The sequence below is a fragment of the Scatophagus argus genome, chromosome 19 (assembly GCF_020382885.2).
Source record: "Scatophagus argus isolate fScaArg1 chromosome 19, fScaArg1.pri, whole genome shotgun sequence".
NCBI classification, from domain to species: domain Eukaryota; kingdom Metazoa; phylum Chordata; class Actinopteri; family Scatophagidae; genus Scatophagus; species Scatophagus argus.
In genome coordinates this window covers 17929377-17950174 of record NC_058511.1, presented here as the reverse complement: position 1 = coordinate 17950174, position 20798 = coordinate 17929377, and the positions used below count along the sequence as shown (strand labels likewise).

Sequence of the window (20798 nt, the reverse complement as noted above, 5' to 3'; positions counted from 1 at the left end):
ATACTCATATGTTTAATAAAAAATAACTTGAATCTGATCTAAAAAATGAAAATGACCAATTTATAATGTGAAAAGTTTCTTCTCAGGTGAAGAACAGAAATTTTTAATGATGGCCCCTTGGTGTCCACCATTTTGATTCTGCCAGAAACACTGTCTGTACAGGCATTACACAAGTTCAGTTAGGAAGACAATTCTTTTCCATCCTTCTAAGCTGTTATTCATTTCTCATGTCATAGTTTCCTGCTGTCATAGTCTGGGCCTGTTCATTGAAATATCAGTTGTTCTCACTGGCTGAGATCATCCATCCATCCGTTTTCTATACCGTTTCATCCGTACAGGGTCACGGGGGGAGCGGGAGCCTATCCCAGCTGACCACGGGCGAGAGGTGAGGAGTATATTTAGTTTATTTAGTATATGTTTAGTCTATTTCTCCCACTAACAGTTAGGCCTTGTTTGGTTGTTTGTTTGCTCTCTTTTGACTAACCTACACTGCTGTAACGGGCTACGGGTGCTTGAATTTCCCTTGGGATCAATAAAGTATCTATCTATCCATCCACCCTGGACTGGTCGCCAGTCAATCGCAGGGCTGAAAGACAGTCACACACTGCTGCTCAATGCAGATAGTCCTTGATAAGAAAATGTCCCCACTAAATCCAAGCCCATCAGATGTCAAGACTTAATCATCACGCATCTTCTGTCGAGGTAAACATTTGTGTTCACTTCATTCACTTGTATCTCCTGTTTGAACTGACTACCTCAAGCCCCGCCAGCATTAGGACCTTGAACTGTCACATGCGTAGCACTAATGAATTTGCAAGGTTTCTCATTTACCCCAACCCTACTTTGTGTTCAGTAATAAGTAAATGTTGCTTACAAAAGCATGCTAAGAGGCTATATGATAGTTAACCTGGTAAACATGTACCATCACATGACAAAACAGGAAGAAAAGTAAACTGTACAGGAATTTAGGGCATTCAAGACACCGCCTTCCATTATGGATCCTAATGTATCGTACTGCTCATGTTTCCTCATAACACACTGACGTTTCAGCTGGGGCACGTTTTCATTTGAAAAAGCGGTGTATTATCTACCACTGGCACCTGGCGTTGGCAACGGTAGCCAGTTAACGTTTGTCTCTACATGATGATGTGTCGTGATGCGTGCGGCAATATATGAACATAACTTGACAGTGAAATTTTACATTTTAATGTGACCATTTTCATTCATGTGAATTCTTAAGAGTATTTAACATAGTGTTAAATGTAATGTATTTTAATGAACATCTTCAAAGACTACGCTGACTTGCTAAACAAAATATGGTAGTGTGGGCATGCCTGTTTTACTTCAATGAAGTATCTGGATTTTTTTTTTTTTTTTTTCAATACTGACCACTATACAAGTCTCATGGTGAGGAGGTCAAAACACTCCTTGACTTAAAACAATGCAGGGTTTGTTAAAAGAATCAGCTGCTGAGACACAAAAGTGTAACATGATGATTTTAGTTCCTTAAAATCATATCTTTTGCTATATTTACACTGTGTGTGAAATAAGGAAGAGGCAGAGCAGATAATGTAATGGATAATTTGCTTTGTAACTAATGCGCAGGTTGTACGACCATGACTTTCCTCCATAGTTTTTCTGGGCTTGTTCACATGGGGGCCTGTGTACGCCTTCAGCTGGCTGTGTATTTCCAAGCAGCACCTGCTTTTCACTGGAAATACACACTGCTGATGTGGAGACAGTGTGAGTGAGGGCAGTGGTGTCATTATGGTAGAAGAGAAGAGGTGAGACCCCACTGCTGTACATATACTGTTCATCTCAGCGTGTTATCAAAAGCACTAAAAGATCTATTCAGGCTTATAGAGACAGCAAAGCAAGATTGTATGTTGCGCAACATTCCTTGGAAAAGGTTTTCCAGGAAATGTTGCGCAACATACAATTCCCGGCCTTGTGAAGCAACAAAAGAGAAAAAGAGGATTGTGTGAGTATGCCTATTAAATACTATTTTCCACACTTAATTTAGGAATAGTAGTCAGGAAGTAAGAGTTACTTCAGCTTTCACTGAATTTTATGAATAATAAAGAATACGACTAACCTATCATGAACGAACCCGCTCGCAGTAACTATTTCTCAGTGCAAGTGAGCACGGAAAGTTTTGTCTTTTCTAGTTAAAATGTGATTTATCCAAACGTAGTGTAAGATGTGAAGCCTGCTGAATGTGTGTGAATAATTTCAGTTTCATTTTGTGCTTAGTAGAAACCAACAGTGGTTTATTTACAAATACAACATACTAATGTAAATCTTTTCATCTTGCAGATGTTTCAGATAGACCAGAAACAAATCCTGACGTAAAATTCCAATGTTTCATTCAAAAGGACATCAACTGATGTACTGCAGACATTCCAGTAGACAAAGCGAGAGAAAACATAACTGACCTGTGACTCATACACACACACGTATGTATTTGCACAGTATAACTGAAAGCATGGTGCAACTCAAAGTACATGTGCGTGACCCTGTCTATGTTAGGAATTTGAACTGACAGGTGTGTATGAGAACCTACCACTTCATTTAACATTCTTCCTTTTCTTATGTTAACATCCTGATGACACGAGTAAGAGAGAAAAACAAGCAGAAAGCAATGCTGAGAAAAACAAGAGTAAATCCTCTGATGAGAAGTTTGAAGCTTGTGAAACACCCTAACACAGTTTCAAAAAAACTGAAAGTATTACTTGAATCTTTAGTGCTTCGTATTTCTTTTACAGGTCTAACGTCAGAGGAAAAAAGGGGTAAACACCATGGCCTGGTAAACTTTATCACTCCACTAGTTTTTCATTTTCAAGCAGCCCATCCAGATGTGTCGGTATACTGTGACTTTACATAAGTTAAAAGGTGTGCCCTCGGCGTAGGCGGCTGGGGAAGTCTCTTGCAGTGGTTCCACCTGGGGGAGTGAAGCTGTGCAACCCTTTTTTTCCATACTGCTGTCACCTTTCAGTTCTTGCACACTCCCTCTGAAGCTGATTCAGATTCACTCCGGAAGACCTATTTCCATTACTGCTTACCGCACACACATCACCACCACCCACAAAACAATTTTGTATTTTCGGGAAATTCAAAACATTGTCAACATAACTCTGTTTTTCTTAAGAATTAGGTAGTCTTTCAAGGGACAACAGATTTGTGGAAGTTTGCTGCTGACAGAGAAACTGATGTTAATTTTTGCCTCTACAGTTGTATAGAACTTAATTGAGGCAAAGGTTGTCCATCCTGGTAACACTCAGGGAGTAGTTGTTCATTAGCATGCATGTTAGTAGCACACTGCCTCTTTATTAGTCAGCATAAAGCACTTATTCTGAATAAGTATATTCTACAACTAGCCAAGGGTTCTCCATTAATAACGTCCTGATTACTGCTTATTGATAAGTATCCTTACTTAGAATTGCCGTACCTGAATTATATTAATATGCTTTCCACAGCATGGGCCTTATAGTAACACAAAAAGTCTTTAAATAACTGGTCTATTCTTACGTAACAAAACATAACACTACAGTTGTTCACAGGGTATTAAAAATAACCCTTCATAACTAATAATATTGTTCTTCATTCTAAAGTGAGGTTGTGCTCATAAGTAAGTATCACTCATGGTTTGACACTTACTAAGCCACCCAAGTTCTACTAGCAACCCACACAGGTTGGAAAGAAAAAAAAAACCCATCAGTAAGCAAGTAAGTTCAGATCACAGTATGTTTACATTCTATTGTATTTTATCTTGTCACACCAAACCTAAAAGATTCATCTGACATTTACCTTGACACCGAGAAATGTCAGTTTTCAGTTCATGAAGTGAAGCACTGAGGTATTGTTTTCACCACAGTCCTCTGAGGTGGGTGGAGGGAGGGAGACACCAGTGAATTCCCTCAGTGGTGTGGGGACGCACTCCACCCTGCAATGTTCCATGATCATATTTAATGAATGTAAAGAAAAACCCGGTCAAAGTTGAGCTATTATTCATGCACAAAACTGGGAAGTGTGCGAAAGGAGGAGGAGGAGGTGCAGAGGAAGTAAATAAAAGGTGGAAGTCATGCAATTCAAAAGACATAAATAACAGATAAAAGACAACTGTCATGTTCTGTGGAATTTTTAAGTTTAATATACATGTAAAAAACATTTCTCAAACATTTGTGTTTTTCAAGACAATGAGACAAGGACCTGATGATCATCTGTTGCTTTTTTTTCCCCCTAATAGTCAAAAGTGAAGTGATGTTAAAGGAAGCCAGTAGTTAAGGGTAAATATGAAGATTCCATTTAAATCATGCTGAATACAGTTCATGACCTCTCTGCGGCTCCACTCTCCTGTCACAGAAAGATTCTCACTGAAAGAAAAGGTGAAGCACCTTTCAGGCCCCGCTCTCCCTCATCTGTATCTGCTCCGGTCTTTATCCTTGGACTTGGTGGAGGAGTGGCTGTGGCTCCTGTCCTTGTGGCTGTGGCCTTTGTCACGGCTCTCTTTCCCATGTTTGTCACGGGACTTGCTGTGCTTGTCTCTGGAGCGGGATCGAGAGCGGGATCGAGACCGCTGGCGCCCCATCTTCCTGTCTCGCCGGCTGTCCACGCTGTCCTGAAAATGTCAAAGAAGACATGAGAGTGTGAGGCAGAGTAAATACTGTTTATGACAAATATATATCTTTTAAGAAAGGCAAGTAAAGCTCACAACTGTAAGCTGGTTCCTCTGTTCTGGATCTAAGCAGGTTTAACACTGTATAATCAAAAGCAAAGCCACGGCTGTGAACAGGTCACTGCTACCACTCATCTTTTAAAATCTACTTTGTATAGAAGCTCAATCATGACCCATATTTTTAAAAAATGTTTTTTTTTTTAATCCCTCTTATAACTGACCTGCTATGTAATATTTAAGTGTCCTATAATATCACTTCATGAGATATTATTAAAAAAAACTTTTTGATATTTAAGTGAAATTAAGCAGAATTAAAAAAGAATTACTATGAAAAAGTATCTTGTGACTATAAGCTATTATAAAAAAATGTAAAAACTCTGAAAGGTTCTGCACTTCCAAGAAAACCTGTTACTTCCTGGAGAAGCTTGAGTGGAAACCTCATGGTGCACTTCTCGGTATAACTATTGACTAAACAACGTTATTCATTTTTAAACAATCCCACCCCTTCTACTCGTCACTTCTATCTGTTTCTCTCTAACATTTTCTTGCTGAAAATGTTTTGAAATGTCACAGCAGAAAAAGCAGAGATGTAAATGACAAAATTAATTATTAGCTTTAAATCCAATCCAAATCTAGCAAAATCAAATAGCAAATAGAAAATTAGCAAAACTAACTGAAATGATATGTGTTTCCATTGCTCTCTATTAGAAGTCTGCACAGTAAGATAAAGAGAAGATGGCATTTACCTCTTCAGTCTGAATCTACTGAACCAGGAATGAAAATAATGTAGAAAACATTATGGAAATCAGACATTTCTGTTTGCTGCATGAATAATGTGAGGAAGGTCCACTCATCTCACCACACAGATTCGATGTTTTCATCTGCTGCCATTTTCCCTCTCTTCGGCAGAATAGAAGCTTCAGTGACAGGCTTACATTGCATTCTGCAACTTTTCCACCTCAGCTAAACCTAATGACTTTTTTCCCCTGGTGTTTGGACTCAGGTTTTATTAGACGTAGGTGGGTGGAAACACACTTACAGACTCCGGCTATATCCACACTATTCAATTTTCATTTGAATCCCAAACACTTTTGTTAGATTTGCGCCTAAATGAGTCTAAATATTTGCCCCGACATCCTGATTGAACAGGACAGGATTATCGTTCACTGTGTGTATTGTTTGATATTTACTTATTAACCTCCTGATTTGTGTGAGCTGTCAGCAGGGATTTGTCCCTGCTTAGTCCCTTACTGACAACATGTGCCTTACAGGAATAAAGATCTGCCGCATCTGACGAAAGCACTTCATCATTGTAACTATTTGGATATAGGCATCAGTTCTGACTGCACAAACACATGGCAGAGGAAAAAGAGGTCACAAGGAACACTTAATGAGTATCAAGTAGTTGCTTGACTGGTTAAGTTTCTGAATTCATACAGTACTTAATTAGTATTACTGGTATGCTCATTACAATGCACGCTAGAAATCAGCCTTGGAAGTGTTGGTGACTGCTGACTGTCAGCAGTCACGCTCATTTTACAGCATATTCAGCTTTTACAAAGCATACCTGACCTGCCTTATAGGATTTAATAAGGGAAATAAGGGATAACAAGTTCTGACATTAAACACAAGGTAAAACAGCAAGTACGCTGCAGTTCGCTAAAACCAGCTCTAATCAAGTTAGGTGTAATCAAGATGGCGGCGCACAGTAGTGCAGTGGCTTCTCGCGCTAGCACAATGCAGCCATCTTGCACAAGAACTACTGCACTACTGTTTTCATTTGCACGATACTGCTGTAAATATTGTTGTCATCCCTGACAATGATTATATTTTTTTATTCTGGCAGTTTTTATATTTATATAGTGCTGTTTTATATTTATAGTAGCTGTATTGGTTATTGGGCTTATACCGGGACCAGGGAAACTAATGTCGTTCCACCTCATGTTTCTACATTTGTGAAATGACAATAAAGCTCCTTGAATCCTTGTGTCTACAGAATGTAAAAACCTCATTTTCCAACAAGTGTTTTGCACGAGGCAGCAGAGATAAAGGACTGTTATATACATTGAAATTACAGAATAAATATTGGTAAGGCAAGAAGTATGAAGCATGCCAAGCTGGGACTGGCTTGGCTTGGCTTGGCTTGGTTTAGTTTCATCCAAATGCAGTATTAATAAAGTACAAACCTCTAAGACATTGCAAAGGGGAAACACTACTTATTTCCATGGTTGTCCCTGATGTTCATCTGTCCATCCTAAAATTGCTAAACTGACTGCTGGTATCATCACTGTGGCACTGGCAAAGCTGTGTTGACCACACAGTGCAGTAGTCCTGCTGCCGATTTCAGCTTTCAATAGGCATGCACATAGTGACAAAGTCCATGAGGCTCAGCAATATATCCACAGCTCTTGTTTCATTTATTAATTTATTATCAATTTATCAATGGAAACTTCTAATATTCTAGTATCTAGTAGTATTGTGATAGAAGAAATGAAGTCCTTTCAGAGAGTCACGCGTCCTATGTGTCACTGAAATGCTTTTATCAGATGTGTATTTGCAAGCTCAACTTCTTTTATTACTTATGTAACAGGTTGTTTTCCATCTGCAAGGCACTACAGGTTGATTTTTAATGACAACAAGGAAACTCAAAATAACAAAGGTCAATGTAAACAGCCTAGATAAGATTACAACCCAACCGGCCTGCCAGCCAGGTAACTCCTTGCTTGTACAGTGAGAAGTAGCATTGAGCTAACCACTGACAAAAAAGCAACAGAGGACAGGAGCTCTTCTCAAATATATCAGCTGTCAAATTAAACTCCATGTTAAGGGTTTTTACATGTAAGAGGAGTATCTAGATTGATTCAGCTTATTTTTTGGCAGACAATTAGTCTAAAACTGGAGACAGATAAAAGCTATTTCAGTTCTCACAATCTGTCTCAGTGATAATTTTAAAATCTAGTTTGCTGTTGAAAAAGTTCTATAAGTCCTCTTTAAGTCAAGAAGGCATGAGGCCCAGCAAAAATTCACACTGCTCCCTTTGGTCAATCTGGACTGTGGCTAGATAAATACAAATAACCCAGAACTGTGAAAGATAGGCCAAATTAAACTGCCAGTGTCACCAGCAGCGACTTATAAAAATAAGGTGATGCTGTAGCGCCTAAACTTGGCACTGGTGCCACTGTGTGAGGGCTCCAGATGAGTTTTTTTGAAGTTGTGGAAATTATTAACAATGAATGACATAATCACTTAATAAAAATCTCCACATATGCTTCACAATAATATCACATTGCACAATTACTACTACCAGGAACCAATGTAAGCTACTTACCTAGCTGGCTAACATATAGGCAGCAGGGTTGGGGTTTGGGTTTTTGTTTTTTTTTTTTGGTAAAGGCAGAATAAAGGCCCCTTCCAACATGTGCTTGTTCAGCTGTCCTGCTGTCTGTGTACACACTCTGACATTGTACAAGCTGCTTAAGTGTTAAAAAATAAAAATAATACCAAATTGATATTTGAACTCTCTCTGATATTGAAAATGAAGACTTCAAGGGCATCGTTAGAACACCACATAGCGTGATCCCAAAGAGAAAAAAACAATAGTCATTTCCTTGTCTTTGTCTGAGTAAATACACTTGAGAGACAGCACAGTGGAGACCTTGTGTGTGTGTGTGTGTGTGTGTGTGAACATGTGCATGCTGGAGCCTGTTAAAAGAATCTGGCTCATTGAGTTATTGGAAATGGCTTCTTTTCGGTCCCAGTTCCTGATGAAGGGGCACTCATGAATAATAATCCAGATAAATGACTAAACCTGCTTCTTGGAAGAAGGCTCTGGTGTGTGTGTGTGTACCACCTTCTTACTATCACCGTAATAATAACTGCAACTCTCTGATAAACGAGCAGGTGAATTAATCCAATAAATGACTTAACAATTTTACTGGAAATTCAGGTTCAGGTTCAGCCCATAATTATTCTATAAATGTTACTTAATACTTTAACAGCTGCAAGAAAACACAAATCACACCATGGAACTGGCGTAGTAAGATTTTTAATAATGAGCACGTTGTGGCATCATGCCGATTTGAGCATGTTCATAGTGTCTGTTTACTAATATTTCCACAGGGAAAATGTAGGTCATTTGCATTGCATGCATACTTTACTTGCATTCCTACATACAGATTTAGAAAACAAATGTGATTCTATACCAGTTTCCCTTTAACTTCAACCCTACTCTACCTATATTGTTCTCATTGGGAGAGTGTAACAGTGTTAGAATTGGCTTAAGGCAATTGAGAGGTGTGATGAGAGTAAAGATACCTTGTGCTTTTTGGCCTTCCTGCTGTCCTCATCATCAGAATGATGATGGTGCCTCTTCTCCTTGTGTTTCTTCTCAGAGTGTTGATGGCTTGTTGCATCCTCTTCCTCCTCAATTAACAGGTCATACTTTGAACTTTGTGGAAAGTTATGGAAATCTCGAGGTGAAGGTTTGAAAATTTAAGCAAAAAAAAAAAAGGTGAAATGCCCACTCCAGAAGAGGCAGTACAGTTAAAGACTGCAGAATGACTTTTATGACACAAAGTCCTATTGACACATAAGGATACTCTTGTTTAGGCTTCGCTTGATCCTTGAGAGCCAGTTTGGATCGGTTCTCCATGTCCTTCTCGTAGGCTTTAAAGTCATCTTTAGTATACTTTCCACCTAGGAAACAGACAAGGCCACGAACAGGATTGCTGCTTATGAAACACAGGGAAACAGTGCAGAGAACAGTTGCACTCATTACAGAAACCAGGTTTACACTGCATTACTGCAGTACCTTTCCCTTTCCATTTGATCTTTGCCACCGACTGGCTGAAGTCTACGTGAATGCGACGATCATCAATGAGCACGTTGTCCATTTTGAAGTAGGCCTTTTCACAGTCTTCTTGCTGTGGAGACAGAAAGCATATAAAACAAGAAGCTGTGAGAAGTAAATGTCAAGTTCCTGTAGAAACAGATAATGTAATAAAGTCAGCAACAAATGGAATAACTTGTGATAAAAGAGGTTACTCTGAAAGAGTAGAGAGAGAAATCAGATCAGTTCAGATTTAAAATGTAAAACATATCTTCCACCTGGTTGCAAATAGCTCCAGTTGACAATTATTTCCATTATCAATTACTCTGCAAATTCTCTCAATAAATGTTAATTCTACAAAAAAAACCAAAATCTCTAAAGTGATGTCGAACCAACAGTTATGTTCCATATATAGAAACATGAAAAGAATAAAATCATTGCACTGGTGATCCTGAAACCAAAGAACACTTGAGTTTCTTCTTTAAAAAATGATATGTTGTCTGAGAATTTACAAATGGTTCAATTAACTAATCTGCAATGTCTACATGTTCTTTGTGCTTAAGCACAAAGTAGAAAGACAGTACACATGAAATTTCAACTACAAAAAAACAACACTCAAAACTTGCTAGAGACAAACTTCTTCCTTTATCTCCCTACACTCAACATTCACACAGCAGGAAATCAAAGAACAGTTTGAAAGAAAGCAAGCCAAATACAAAGTTCTTCTACAACTCAATGACACAGACAACAGAGCATGTCAGAATGAACCATTTCCAAACACGTCTGTCACTTTGTATCTGCTATCAGATATTTAACAACACGCAAGGCCTCCGCTGTCTGTTTACAAAAGGAGATATTTGATGTGAAGTGCCAAACCACAGCTTCAACCAGACACAATTTCAACATGCTGATGACCACAGCAGTGTTTAGTGTCTAGTCTGACACCGTGTGCCAAGTATGCAAACAGAGTTTCAGAAGTAGGCCAGTCACCGGAATAAAATGTTGACACTGTACAGCACCGATGTGTTAGTTTTGGAGGCCGTTAACACAACATAAAACTGAAAACTGTCAAAAAGTTTAAAAACATATCTGGCTAGCAGAAATGTATCGTGCCAACATTTATTCAGGTCACTGGGCTAGTGGGGTTACATGATTGGCTGAAAATACATGTAGGCATCGTTCTGCAACACGAGTGTTTGAATGAAATACGTTATGGAAAAATAAACAACAACCTTGGTTGCCATTGATCTTTGATATTCAAAATGAGACCTTTTTGGGTTCATTTCCAAGGACATGTCATTATATTTGATAAAAAAATTTATATTGCTAGATGGTTTAACTCTGAGTAAAAACATTTGAGATCCAACAAACTCTCCAGCGCCCTCTAATGGTTTAAATATCCACCCATCATTCATAATGTTATTGTTGTGCTCCATTTCAGGGGTTATTTGTTTGTTTTTTTATTCACAGTCCATCACTGAAACTCACAAACAGCAGAGGGCTGAAAGTCAGTGACAAAACGTGAACCTCCCCAAATGACATGGTCTGCTAAAGATTCACCACGAGTTCAAGCCACTTATAAGACTAACAGTGCATATGGTGTCCCTCATTTACTGATAAAGGTGTAAAGTCATCCAGCAAAGGGAAGTTGTCCTTGAAGAAACACTAATTTTATCTCCATGATGGACAGCTAGCCAACAGTGTAGCAGGTTTATAGTAAATTTATATTATATATTATATTCATAACTTCCACATCTCTATAATCATACTTCTCTATCATAATGACTCCAGCAGCCCATGTGATAATTATCAACACGTCATAATGAGATCGAGCAAGAGAGTTCAGTTTATGACTTCCATTATTCACATCCTGCAGGGGGGATTTCCATGTTCCATCTGTCACTTTCACTAGATATATACTGTACTTACTGAAGACTAAAGAACATCTGAATGTTAAATGTTGAAAACTGCGTTACAATGTCATGTTCCAAATATCTATATATTGACAAAAATGACAATGACAATGATAATAATAAAAAAAACACCTAATGCGATAGTTTATTAGTGTCTTGTCAAGCTACCCTCATTGTACAGTTAAGTGTTAGTTCAACAGTTTATGAAATATGCTTCCTTTTTCCCAGAGATAAAGATAAGGAGACCGTCATCTATCTGTCTTGCATGAGAGCATGTATGTGTATGTGTGTGTATGTGTATGTGTGTGTGTGTGTTTGGAGCTGGGCTAACTTAGCATAAAGATTGAAAAGCAGGGGGAAACAGTTCAGTGTCTCAATGTGCATGGCTTTTATTTGACAAGATTAAAACAGCACATGGATGCATTTTTTCACTTTGGACAGAACCAGGATATCCACCTGCTCATTTCCTTATGCTAAGCTTGGCTAAAATGATCTGACTCCAGGTCAGTAGTAAACGCACAGTAATGCGTTTAATATTGATCTTCTCACCTCACTCTCAAAAAGAATCTGAATGAGGCCCACATACTTCGAACACATAAGTGCAATGTCAAGGCACATTATGTGTACTTAGATATTACAGTTCATATCGAAATACAAGATTCTCACCTTTTCAAACTCAATAAAAGCATAACAGAGGGAATCTCCAGTTTTCCAGTCTCTGATGATCTCACAGCTACAAAGAACAAGAGCAACATGAACATTTTTTAATAATACACACTTAAGTAAATGTAAGTTAATACACAATCTCCACAAATCAATTCTAAAGATCTAGAATACAAACTGGCAACTTAGAGTTCACCTTTTTATGGACCCGAAACGAGAAAAGATGATTTCCAGGTCCTCGTCTGTAGTCACTGGGTTCAGTTTGCACACAAACAACACGTTCTCTGGAGGCTTCACATCCGCATCAGGGAGGTCACCCACCTAGAGAAATGTATGACAGAAGAGTGGAGATGTGCCTCAGACCACATCTTGAATATATATCAAATGAACTCCAACAACAGATTACTTCTTCTCCTCACCATCTCCAGCAGGATGGCCCGAGTCTTGGCTTCTTTCTCATTCAACCTCTCCTCCAACTCCTCAGCTCCTTTCCCCTCTGTATCGTCGATCGCCTCATCTGCTCCAATTCGGCCACTCTGCGCACCCGTGGCACAAACAGCAGTAGTTACTTAGATAATATACATTGTTTTTACAGATACTATACGTTGTTCATGTTTATTTGACCAGAAAAAAGGGAGGCGGCACTCACATCTAGCTGCTCTTTGGTGGGCTCAGGTGATCTATCAGGCACTGGCAAGTCAGGAGGGTCATCAAAAGGGTCATCCAGGATAACTGTGTGGTTTATCCTATAGCAAAAATATTTTCAGCTCATGATTGTAACATTTTACGCTCAGAAGTGCGTATTAAATGCATTCCTGGACACACAATATACTACGTACGCTACGTTGTCTTAGCTCACCTGATATCCTGAAATGGAACAAAATCCTTGTCCACAAAGCTCTCATTGATTTTGGCCAAGACGTCCATGCCTTCTGTCACTTCCCCAAACACAGTATGGACCCCATCTAGGTAGTCCAAGTTCTCACCTGTGGTAATAAGGAACTGAAGACAAGTATGACATAACAGATCAAGCACATCATGTAACACATCCAGAGGGGGACATCTGATTCTGTATCAGATATGGTTTATGTTAAAAACGTAAAAGCTCTGTACACTTGCTATAACGAGTCAACTAATCAGCTGATTTATACATTCAAATTATATCCTTAATTAATATTGATATTCAAGTTAGAATACCTCATTTCTGTTGTTTCTGCTCTGGAAGCCATCTGCAACTCAGGGCAAATTCAGTGTGTACATACAACTTATTCACCTGAGAACCATGCTGATCATTTCCATTGTTCACCATGGATACTGTCCCCTTCTTCCTGTGTTTGATGCGTGGTGCTTTCTCTGCATCGAAAAAGTGGGCCTGGTCCCCATAGAGTTTGCTAAAAATACAAAAAAACCATAAAAAATAGGAAAACTTTGTCATAGTATTCAATTTGCAGTGCCAAATCAAAAGTCAGCAGCTGTGACAAAGATGACTGACCAATATACAGATTCTCCACCACGCCCTGTCCCTGTGGGATCTCCGGTCTGTACTATGAAATCTCTCTGAAGAAACATGTGAGACAGACATATAGTTACAGTGATAGTCAAGCAGAGCACACTTTCATTCTTAAGTATGTGCAACGTCCAGATAAACGAAACTTTGTTTGGCTTGGCATCATCTGTGCACATGATCACTGTGGTTAATCTTTTTTTGATTGTGAATAAGATTGTGAAATTCTTATTCCAATGATAAAACTGGTCTCAAGAGCTCAACAATACAGATACATACACACACACACACACACTCATGCAGGTATGAGAAATATCCTGTATGCATACAGCACTTTAACTCCTGTGGGAACCCACCGACAACAGAGTGCACCCTGTCATCATATCTGAGATTGATTCATAAATCAATTCGAAAAGCAAACAAAAGTTTGCAAGAGAATTAGCTTTACCTGGACATTGTGGATGAGGCAGTAGTTGTAATACTTTATCTTGCATAATTTCAGAAAGTTTAGGCAAGCTGCAAAAGAAAAGGGCACAGAGGTAACCGACAGCAGTTTACTACGTCCTTCATAACACAGCGTACCGTATATTTGTTGTTGACGTTGACTAATACTAATTAAACAAACGAACAGGACGCAGGCAAGCTAACAGCTTCAGCTAGCACCCGCTTATAATGCAAACCAGCTCGTCAATAGCTTACTCAACTACCAACCAACTCAAATAATTATCTACTGTTAAATGGAAATGGCTTTATATTCTTACTTTTAGGACGTTCTTCTGTAAACAAATCAATTACAATATCGCCGAGCGTCGTTTCAAGGAGCACCGCCATGCTGACGTTCCTGATCTCGCGAGAAGTAGTGGATTTCACGCGCGTGCGCAAAGCACTCGTCTTTCTCAATGTTTTTGTTTTAGCTATCTTGCTACTGGTAAGATAAGCCAACTCAAAATGGAAACAACAGGGACAATAATTTGTGTTTTGTTTCTTCTCTTTGCCTCAGTAACATGCACAGAGTCACCACCTAGGCAACTAAACACGGTAAGACCAAAAGCGACAAATGTCAGCAGTATTTGCTAACCTGATGGTGATATTAACAAAGCGTTCGCTTACTCATCGTCCTGCTTTAATCAGAAATAACATTACCGAAACTGGCAGATATTGTGCTCACGGCTATTTGTTTTCCTGTTAATTATTGATCTCTACAGGAAAACATCCTGATTAACGTGACGACAGGGACATTGGCTGATACACAGTTGCAGGATTCCAACAACTTGCAGGTATAACGTTAGCAACAATATAAGCCAACTTATATAGCGAGGATACAAAGATGGGTCAGCTGATCCTTGCCGTCGTTAATTGTTCTTTCAGATAAATTTAAACATATCGGTGGGTGAAGAGCAGGTGCTGGTCAATGACATCCCAGTAGAGCTATCAGGGGTCACCAGATTCAACTGCCAAGCACTTCTCTGTGAGTTTTTCTCATATCACTTGAATGTTTGATGTTACGATAAATTCAAGCACCAAACTATAATAAAAACAACCAGAAGAAAGTACTAATGAAACCTGATGAAAATGCATTCTTTTCCTGTTAAAAATGAATCACTCTTTATTAATCTTTAATATTTTTATCACAAAAATTGGGTGGGGTCATTTCCTATCTTCATAACATGCTGTTGCTTAAAACACTCAATAGCAGTATCAATAATGACAGCAAGAGTTGTATGTATGTTTAATTCTTAATGAAAATGATCATTGACAAACTTACTGCTGTTGAATTGATGGACTCCTTAGCTCATTGTGTTTCCAAAAGTTAAAACATAACTTGAGAACCATTGTAAACTTGTAAGTATGCCGAATTGTTGTTTTTCCAGTAGACCACATCAATGGAAGCAGTGGCTTTGAATCTGGGGACTTGGTGTCCATTGTCACCCGTGTGATGGTGAGCCAGAACCGACTATACAGTGACTCAGAGGAGGTGGTGGCTCTGCAAGTGTTCAGTGAAGTGATCGAGATGGAGGGCAAAGAGGTTTGGAATCTTCTGGGTCTTACTATCAAATTTTAATTCTGTGAGTCACTCATTGCCAAGTCTGTAACAGATGTTAAATAAAAAGTAGTGACATTTTACCGTATGCATATTTTTGAAGCTGCAGCTATCTTGTTTCCCCTTAGGAAACTTTGACCATGATAATTGGAGAGAATATACACCCACAGAACCCTCACCTTTTTGGGGAATACCTCAAAACTTTCAACTCTGACCAATAATATTAAAGCATTTGTAAGAATAATACTAATTCCTCTCTGTATCCAGTTGGTACATGGAATATTGTTTTTTGTATAGTTTATGGAAAACCGTGGCTTACTGAAAGTCCAGTTAATGTGTGTCTGTGTGTTTTTAAAAAAAAAAAAAAAAAAAAAATCAAGCAGACAGATATCGTATTGTTTTAAACACGTGGTATTGAAAAATAATCAGCATACTTTTGACAACCTTAGCTCATTGTGTGAAACACCATATGGAATAGTAGTATTTGGATATATCTTCATATCATCTGCACTTGTGTCATTTAGGTCCAACAGCCTGACATGTGTGAGGTGAAAATACTGATGAGCCCAGATTTTCAGAAGCTGGCTCAGTTTACCAACATCTACCCTATTGGACACAGCGAGATCTTCAGGATTCCCAGAGAGAATGATGTTGTTGTCACAGATGCACCAAATCCTAGAAAAGGTATCAAAACGTGGGGCCTTTTCCGATCCTAGTTATTATTAGTTTTTAGTTATTATTCTATAACAGAGCAATTTGCTATGTATTCTTAATTTTTTCCCCATGTTTGAAATCAGATGAACAGCTATTCTCACAGACCACCAGCCAGTACCCCCTGAAGCACACAGACACCACCCAGGAAGAGACTGCAGCCCCGGGAAAGCTCCCAGAGACTCCCCTGCGTATGGACCCTGATGTGCTCTATGATGTCAGATACGATGATGAGTTTGAAGACAGAGAGCAGGGGCAGCCGGATCAGATTCAGATGGAAACTCCGCCCAAAGAATTTATATCATCTTACTCTGTAAGCCAAGTGTGATGCTAGATGCAGTTGATGACATGCAATGTGTACTGCGTTAAAGGCGGCGAACCATTTCAGCAGGAGAGCTTGGATTCCCAGTCAGGCTGTTCTGGGTCACAAACAGGAAACGGAAAGTCAGTTTATACATTGGGATGCACTTGTATGGTTTTCTGTCAGCATCCAATATGTATGCTCCAGCACTGGTAGTACTGATACTTGAGCTTCATTGTAGGACCAAAACAGGTTAGAATTTTTTGATATGCCTCAGTTGCACATTGTCTATGTCATAGCTCACAGTAGTGCCCATAAAACTTCTCCCTAGTTGCTACTGATGCTGTGAAACTGTATGAACTATCATGGATGTCAGAAAGCACAAACTCTACAATTTTGGAGATACTTTGGGATTATTCTTGCATTGCGTTGCTTGTCTATGGTGAAATTGATGATGAGTTTGCCATTTACAGACAATTCAAGGATGCAGCTTCCTAGACACCAGTAAAATGACTTTTTAGAGATGAATATATACACGTACTTATCTTTGGATTTCTAAAACGGTTTTACTGCATGCCACACTCTGACAGACATCCTTTGGCTCTAGCCAATGAACATGACACATGAATACCAGTGACATTTTCCACATTACTTTTGCTATTCAGGCAGTTTATGATGGGTGATCTCCCAGAAGATCTCTGTCATTCTGCTTTCTTTTCCTGCCTTCCTGTGTGCACACCTTCCCACATCTCATGTCATGCTCATGTCTCCATGTCCCTCTTGTCCTCAGGCCATGTGCCAGTGGGTGGAGGAAGTGCGAGAGCGTCTGAGGCGCTTCAGCTCTGAGTCACTGCCTCTTTTCTTCCTGGTTATGTGGGTGGTGGTGATCGGCGTTGTCGGATCAGCGGTCATCGTCAAGATTTTGGACATCTTCTTTCCAACTTGTGAACACAAGTGAGTTTGTTTCATGGGGTTTGTGAGTGAACAGATAATCTGCTGGATTATGCAGAAGGTGTTCTTGTTACTAATAATGCCCCTGTTTAAGAAAGTGGGTTTACTTTGTTATGTGTGAACCTGACTGCGCCGAATAAAATGTAATGGTCTTAACTTATTGATTGATAAATGTCACGCTCCACATTGGTATGCTTTTCATTTTTCTAGCTCTTTATTTACCCGTTACCATGGTGAATCAGTGTAAGATGATGGCTTTTATTGTTCCCGTTCCCAGTGCAAGCGCTTATCTTATGTCTCGTAGTTGTGAGACAGGCCCCAGCTGGCCTCCTTTAGCTGATTAACTGCTAACCTTTTCTCTTTTTTTACAGGCACATTTTTCACCTAAACCCTGTCACTCTAATGCCAGAGGAGGAGAAGCACACTCTGCTGGAGGACATAGAAATAGAAGCAGAAGAAGAAGAGAAGAAACCTTGAATGAGGGTTGACTTTACGAGCTCAGTTTTTCCCCAGTTTGTACTTATTTGTTCTTTAACCTTGGTTACCCTGTTAAGTTTTCAGCATGGCCTGGTTTTGTCACTAGTTTCTATTCAGTTTTGTGAATCACTGTTTTTTTCACTTCAGCTTACCATTAGCTAAGGAACAGAACCATCAGATTGACTAAACTCAATTTGTTGGCTTTATGCTGGTCCACAAACACTCAAATTTAGTCACATGATCAAAATGAGTGTTTCATAGTGCTGAGTTGTTAAGGCACCGAGACTGCTAAGCCCACCGTGTGTTTACCAGCATCCGTGCAAACAGGTCATTTGCAAAGAAAACCAAATTCTGCTTCTGTGACTGGTTAGCCTTTTTAGGTAACTTAGCTAAGTAACAAGTTACTTTTAACCACAAATGACCTAAATGAGCACTTAAACTTATCTACTTCCAAAACATGCCATAACAACATGGCTTATTCTTCCAAATTTCCTGATTTCGCCAAATTGATTCTGATTCTGAAATTAATTGCCATTATTGTTTTAAAATGTAATGCCAGAAGAAAATACATATAGATCCCTATGGAGCTGTGTTTTAGTTTCAGCGTTCATTCGCAACCAAAACAATTCCATTTAGTAGCTGTTCTTTGTGATACGGTCGAAAACTTTGAACTTGACGAACTTGAAGCCCAGCTTTAGTTCAAAAATTCGTTTTTGGCTGAGCTTAGCATAAAGTGTGAAAAGAGGGGAAAACAAGGGGTTATATCTTATTGTTTAATCAGCACAAAAATCAAAGTGGAGAAACCATCCAGATTCCAGATTTCTTGGCTGTGCACAGTGACATCCTAGAGTGTCTTCCCATAAGGTTGCCAGGCAACCAGCAGAGACTCCAGTAAGGCATTGCTTTATTCTTTCATCCAGCTCTGTGCAAGAAAGGAAATGAGCATCTTTAATGAAAGGTCAAAATATTCCTTTAAGCCATGTTGGCTGTGACTTCTTCAAAGTGCTTCGAAAAAAAAGGCACTTTGAACATCTACAACTAAGGAAACTCCATTTCCTGATGGAGTGATCGTGTGATATTATTGAAAGCTTCAGAACAGCTGCTAAATGAACCATGAGATGAGATACTGCAGTTCTGTTTTTTTGTCTTCTGTAAGCTGTATTTTGTCACCAAAACCTAACAACACAACAGAGGTTTCGGGAAGGCAGGTATGAGTACTGTAGGTTCACCAAATAAATATTAACAAACTGAGCATTTTCCAGGTTGCATCCACTGATTTACTCTTTATGTACACTAAAAAGACTTCCTGTATGTAGTCGTCCTGTACAGATCACACTGTTTTCTCACACTTTTTTCCCCCAGAATTGTACCCCACTGCTGAAAACTAATGGTAAAGAAAGGCAGCAGATACACTCAAGTGAGGCATGAGGCAAACATCGGTCTCCTGCCCGTCTTTACTTACTTTAAGTGAAGTGAAGGCGAATACTTCAGCTGTTACATATGTATCTGTTGATCCAGTGAAGCAAGCTAATACTGAATCTTGTCTGAAAAACGAATGACCACTGTTTTTCTCCCACACCTCTTCTAGATTCTGAATGTCACTAATGTAAGAACACCACCCTTTCAGGCCTGCTGCCCACTGCTGAGGCTCACGTTGATTGTCTTTCTTCACAGTGCCTCAGTGACTATTTGTGGGACTCAATCAGGAAAAGGGGGATTTTAATGTAATTTCTTTGACTGATTTTGTATGTGGTTTGCTGCTACTAATAATGAAGCGTGTAAGTGAGGTCATTCAGATTGTCAAACTACTGCTATGACCGTACCATTGTAAAACAGTGTGTGCACAAGGCAAGACCATCAATTCCAGAAGTAAATGAAAGGAGAAGAATCTGCACTTAAAGTTTTGTTTTTCCGAGTGAAAATTTAGCTGGGCTTGAACCTGCATGGATGCTTCTTTTCTTTTTTTTTTTTTTTTTTACCCATTTTCTTTTATGCTCATCTCATCATGACTTATGGGCCAGAGTTTGATGACATACCTCCTGAGTATTACTCCAGATGCTTCACTGGGCTGTGTGTGATGGACCAAGACAACAAGGTTTAATTAATCCAAAACTCAAAAAGTGCAAGTGTTTCAATTTTATGTTTTTATTTATAATCATTATGCTTTAAAAACACCCTAAAGTCATCAGCTTGTGTATCTCAGAGCGGCTGAGGTGGTGTCTTCCTGGGCTTCAGTTAACCTGCAGAATGCATGACGTACTGCGATAGCAAAAAGTTGCATGTGTAGTCTAGCTAGTGAATGCAGTTTGCTATTCTATCAGCAGGTTACACATTAAAACTTGGAAGCTGCATGATAGCTAAAATAAGCTCAGTCTGTATTTGAATCAGACTCAAATTCCCAAAGTCAGTACAACAGCGTGCTGTAGATGACCCTAAATTAGCCTGTAAGGCATCGATTCAGACGTATTGCTGAATAAACTAAATTATTTTAATTTGCTCTTCTGTTTAAATAGGAGTAGACTCAAGCATTACTATTTTGAGACTTTGTGTGCAAAAAAGAATGTATGACTTGCAGCTGGACTGTGTATTTGGGTCTAAAATGCTGATTAAATGCTTTCCATATGACCAACAAACTTGTTTTTTTTCTGAATATTGAGGTTGTACAGGCAGACAGAGAACGTCAAACGCGTCCTTGTCTTCAGATATCTGGAGTAAACACAAACAGTGAACGATG

At 39.1% G+C, this 20798-nt stretch overlaps 2 protein-coding genes across 3 annotated transcripts; one reads left to right on the top strand and one right to left on the bottom strand.

The window, feature by feature from the left end:
• Positions 1-4127: 4127 nt before the first annotated feature.
• ppil4 (peptidylprolyl isomerase (cyclophilin)-like 4) lies at positions 4128-14499 on the bottom strand. The gene is made up of 13 exons (XM_046372594.1): positions 14345-14499; positions 14032-14099; positions 13572-13636; positions 13353-13470; positions 12939-13081; positions 12729-12825; positions 12499-12615; positions 12276-12400; positions 12083-12149; positions 9486-9597; positions 9274-9370; positions 8990-9122; positions 4128-4618 (listed from the first exon to the last, which is right to left on the bottom strand). The coding sequence occupies exons 1-13, from the start codon at positions 14412-14414 to the stop codon at positions 4415-4417; spliced, it is 1416 nt and encodes a 471-aa protein (XP_046228550.1). The 5' UTR covers positions 14415-14499; the 3' UTR covers positions 4128-4414.
• On the top strand, positions 14454-20697 carry ginm1 (glycoprotein integral membrane 1). Of its 2 annotated transcripts, none has more exons than XM_046372596.1 (8): positions 14454-14621; positions 14789-14860; positions 14952-15051; positions 15458-15609; positions 16149-16308; positions 16422-16648; positions 17427-17590; positions 17959-20697. In XM_046372596.1, exons 1-8 carry the CDS (start codon positions 14532-14534, stop codon positions 18062-18064), a joined length of 1071 nt encoding a protein of 356 aa, XP_046228552.1. In that variant the 5' UTR covers positions 14454-14531; the 3' UTR covers positions 18065-20697. The 2 variants fall into 2 exon arrangements, with proteins under 2 accessions (XP_046228552.1, XP_046228551.1); XM_046372595.1 differs by having other exon boundaries at positions 14456-14621; positions 15455-15609.
• The last annotated feature ends 101 nt before the right edge of the window (positions 20698-20798 follow it).

Bases quoted from the DNA above. Each gene is read 5' to 3' on its own strand.
- ginm1 (XM_046372595.1), top strand. From the start codon at position 14,532: ATGGAAACAACAGGGACAATAATTTGTGTTTTGTTTCTTCTCTTTGCC. The intron at 14,861-14,951 runs GTATAACGTTAG...TTGTTCTTTCAG, and splicing joins AGGATTCCAACAACTTGCAG to ATAAATTTAAACATATCGGT. The intron at 15,610-16,148 runs GTTTGGAATCTT...TGTGTCATTTAG, and splicing joins TCGAGATGGAGGGCAAAGAG to GTCCAACAGCCTGACATGTG.
- ppil4 (XM_046372594.1), bottom strand. From the start codon at position 14,414: ATGGCGGTGCTCCTTGAAACGACGCTCGGCGATATTGTAATTGATTTG. The intron at 12,616-12,728 runs GTGAGTGCCGCC...ACGGGTGCGCAG, and splicing joins CCACCAAAGAGCAGCTAGAT to AGTGGCCGAATTGGAGCAGA. The intron at 12,150-12,275 runs GTGAACTCTAAG...TGTTCTTTGTAG, and splicing joins CGTTTCGGGTCCATAAAAAG to CTGTGAGATCATCAGAGACT.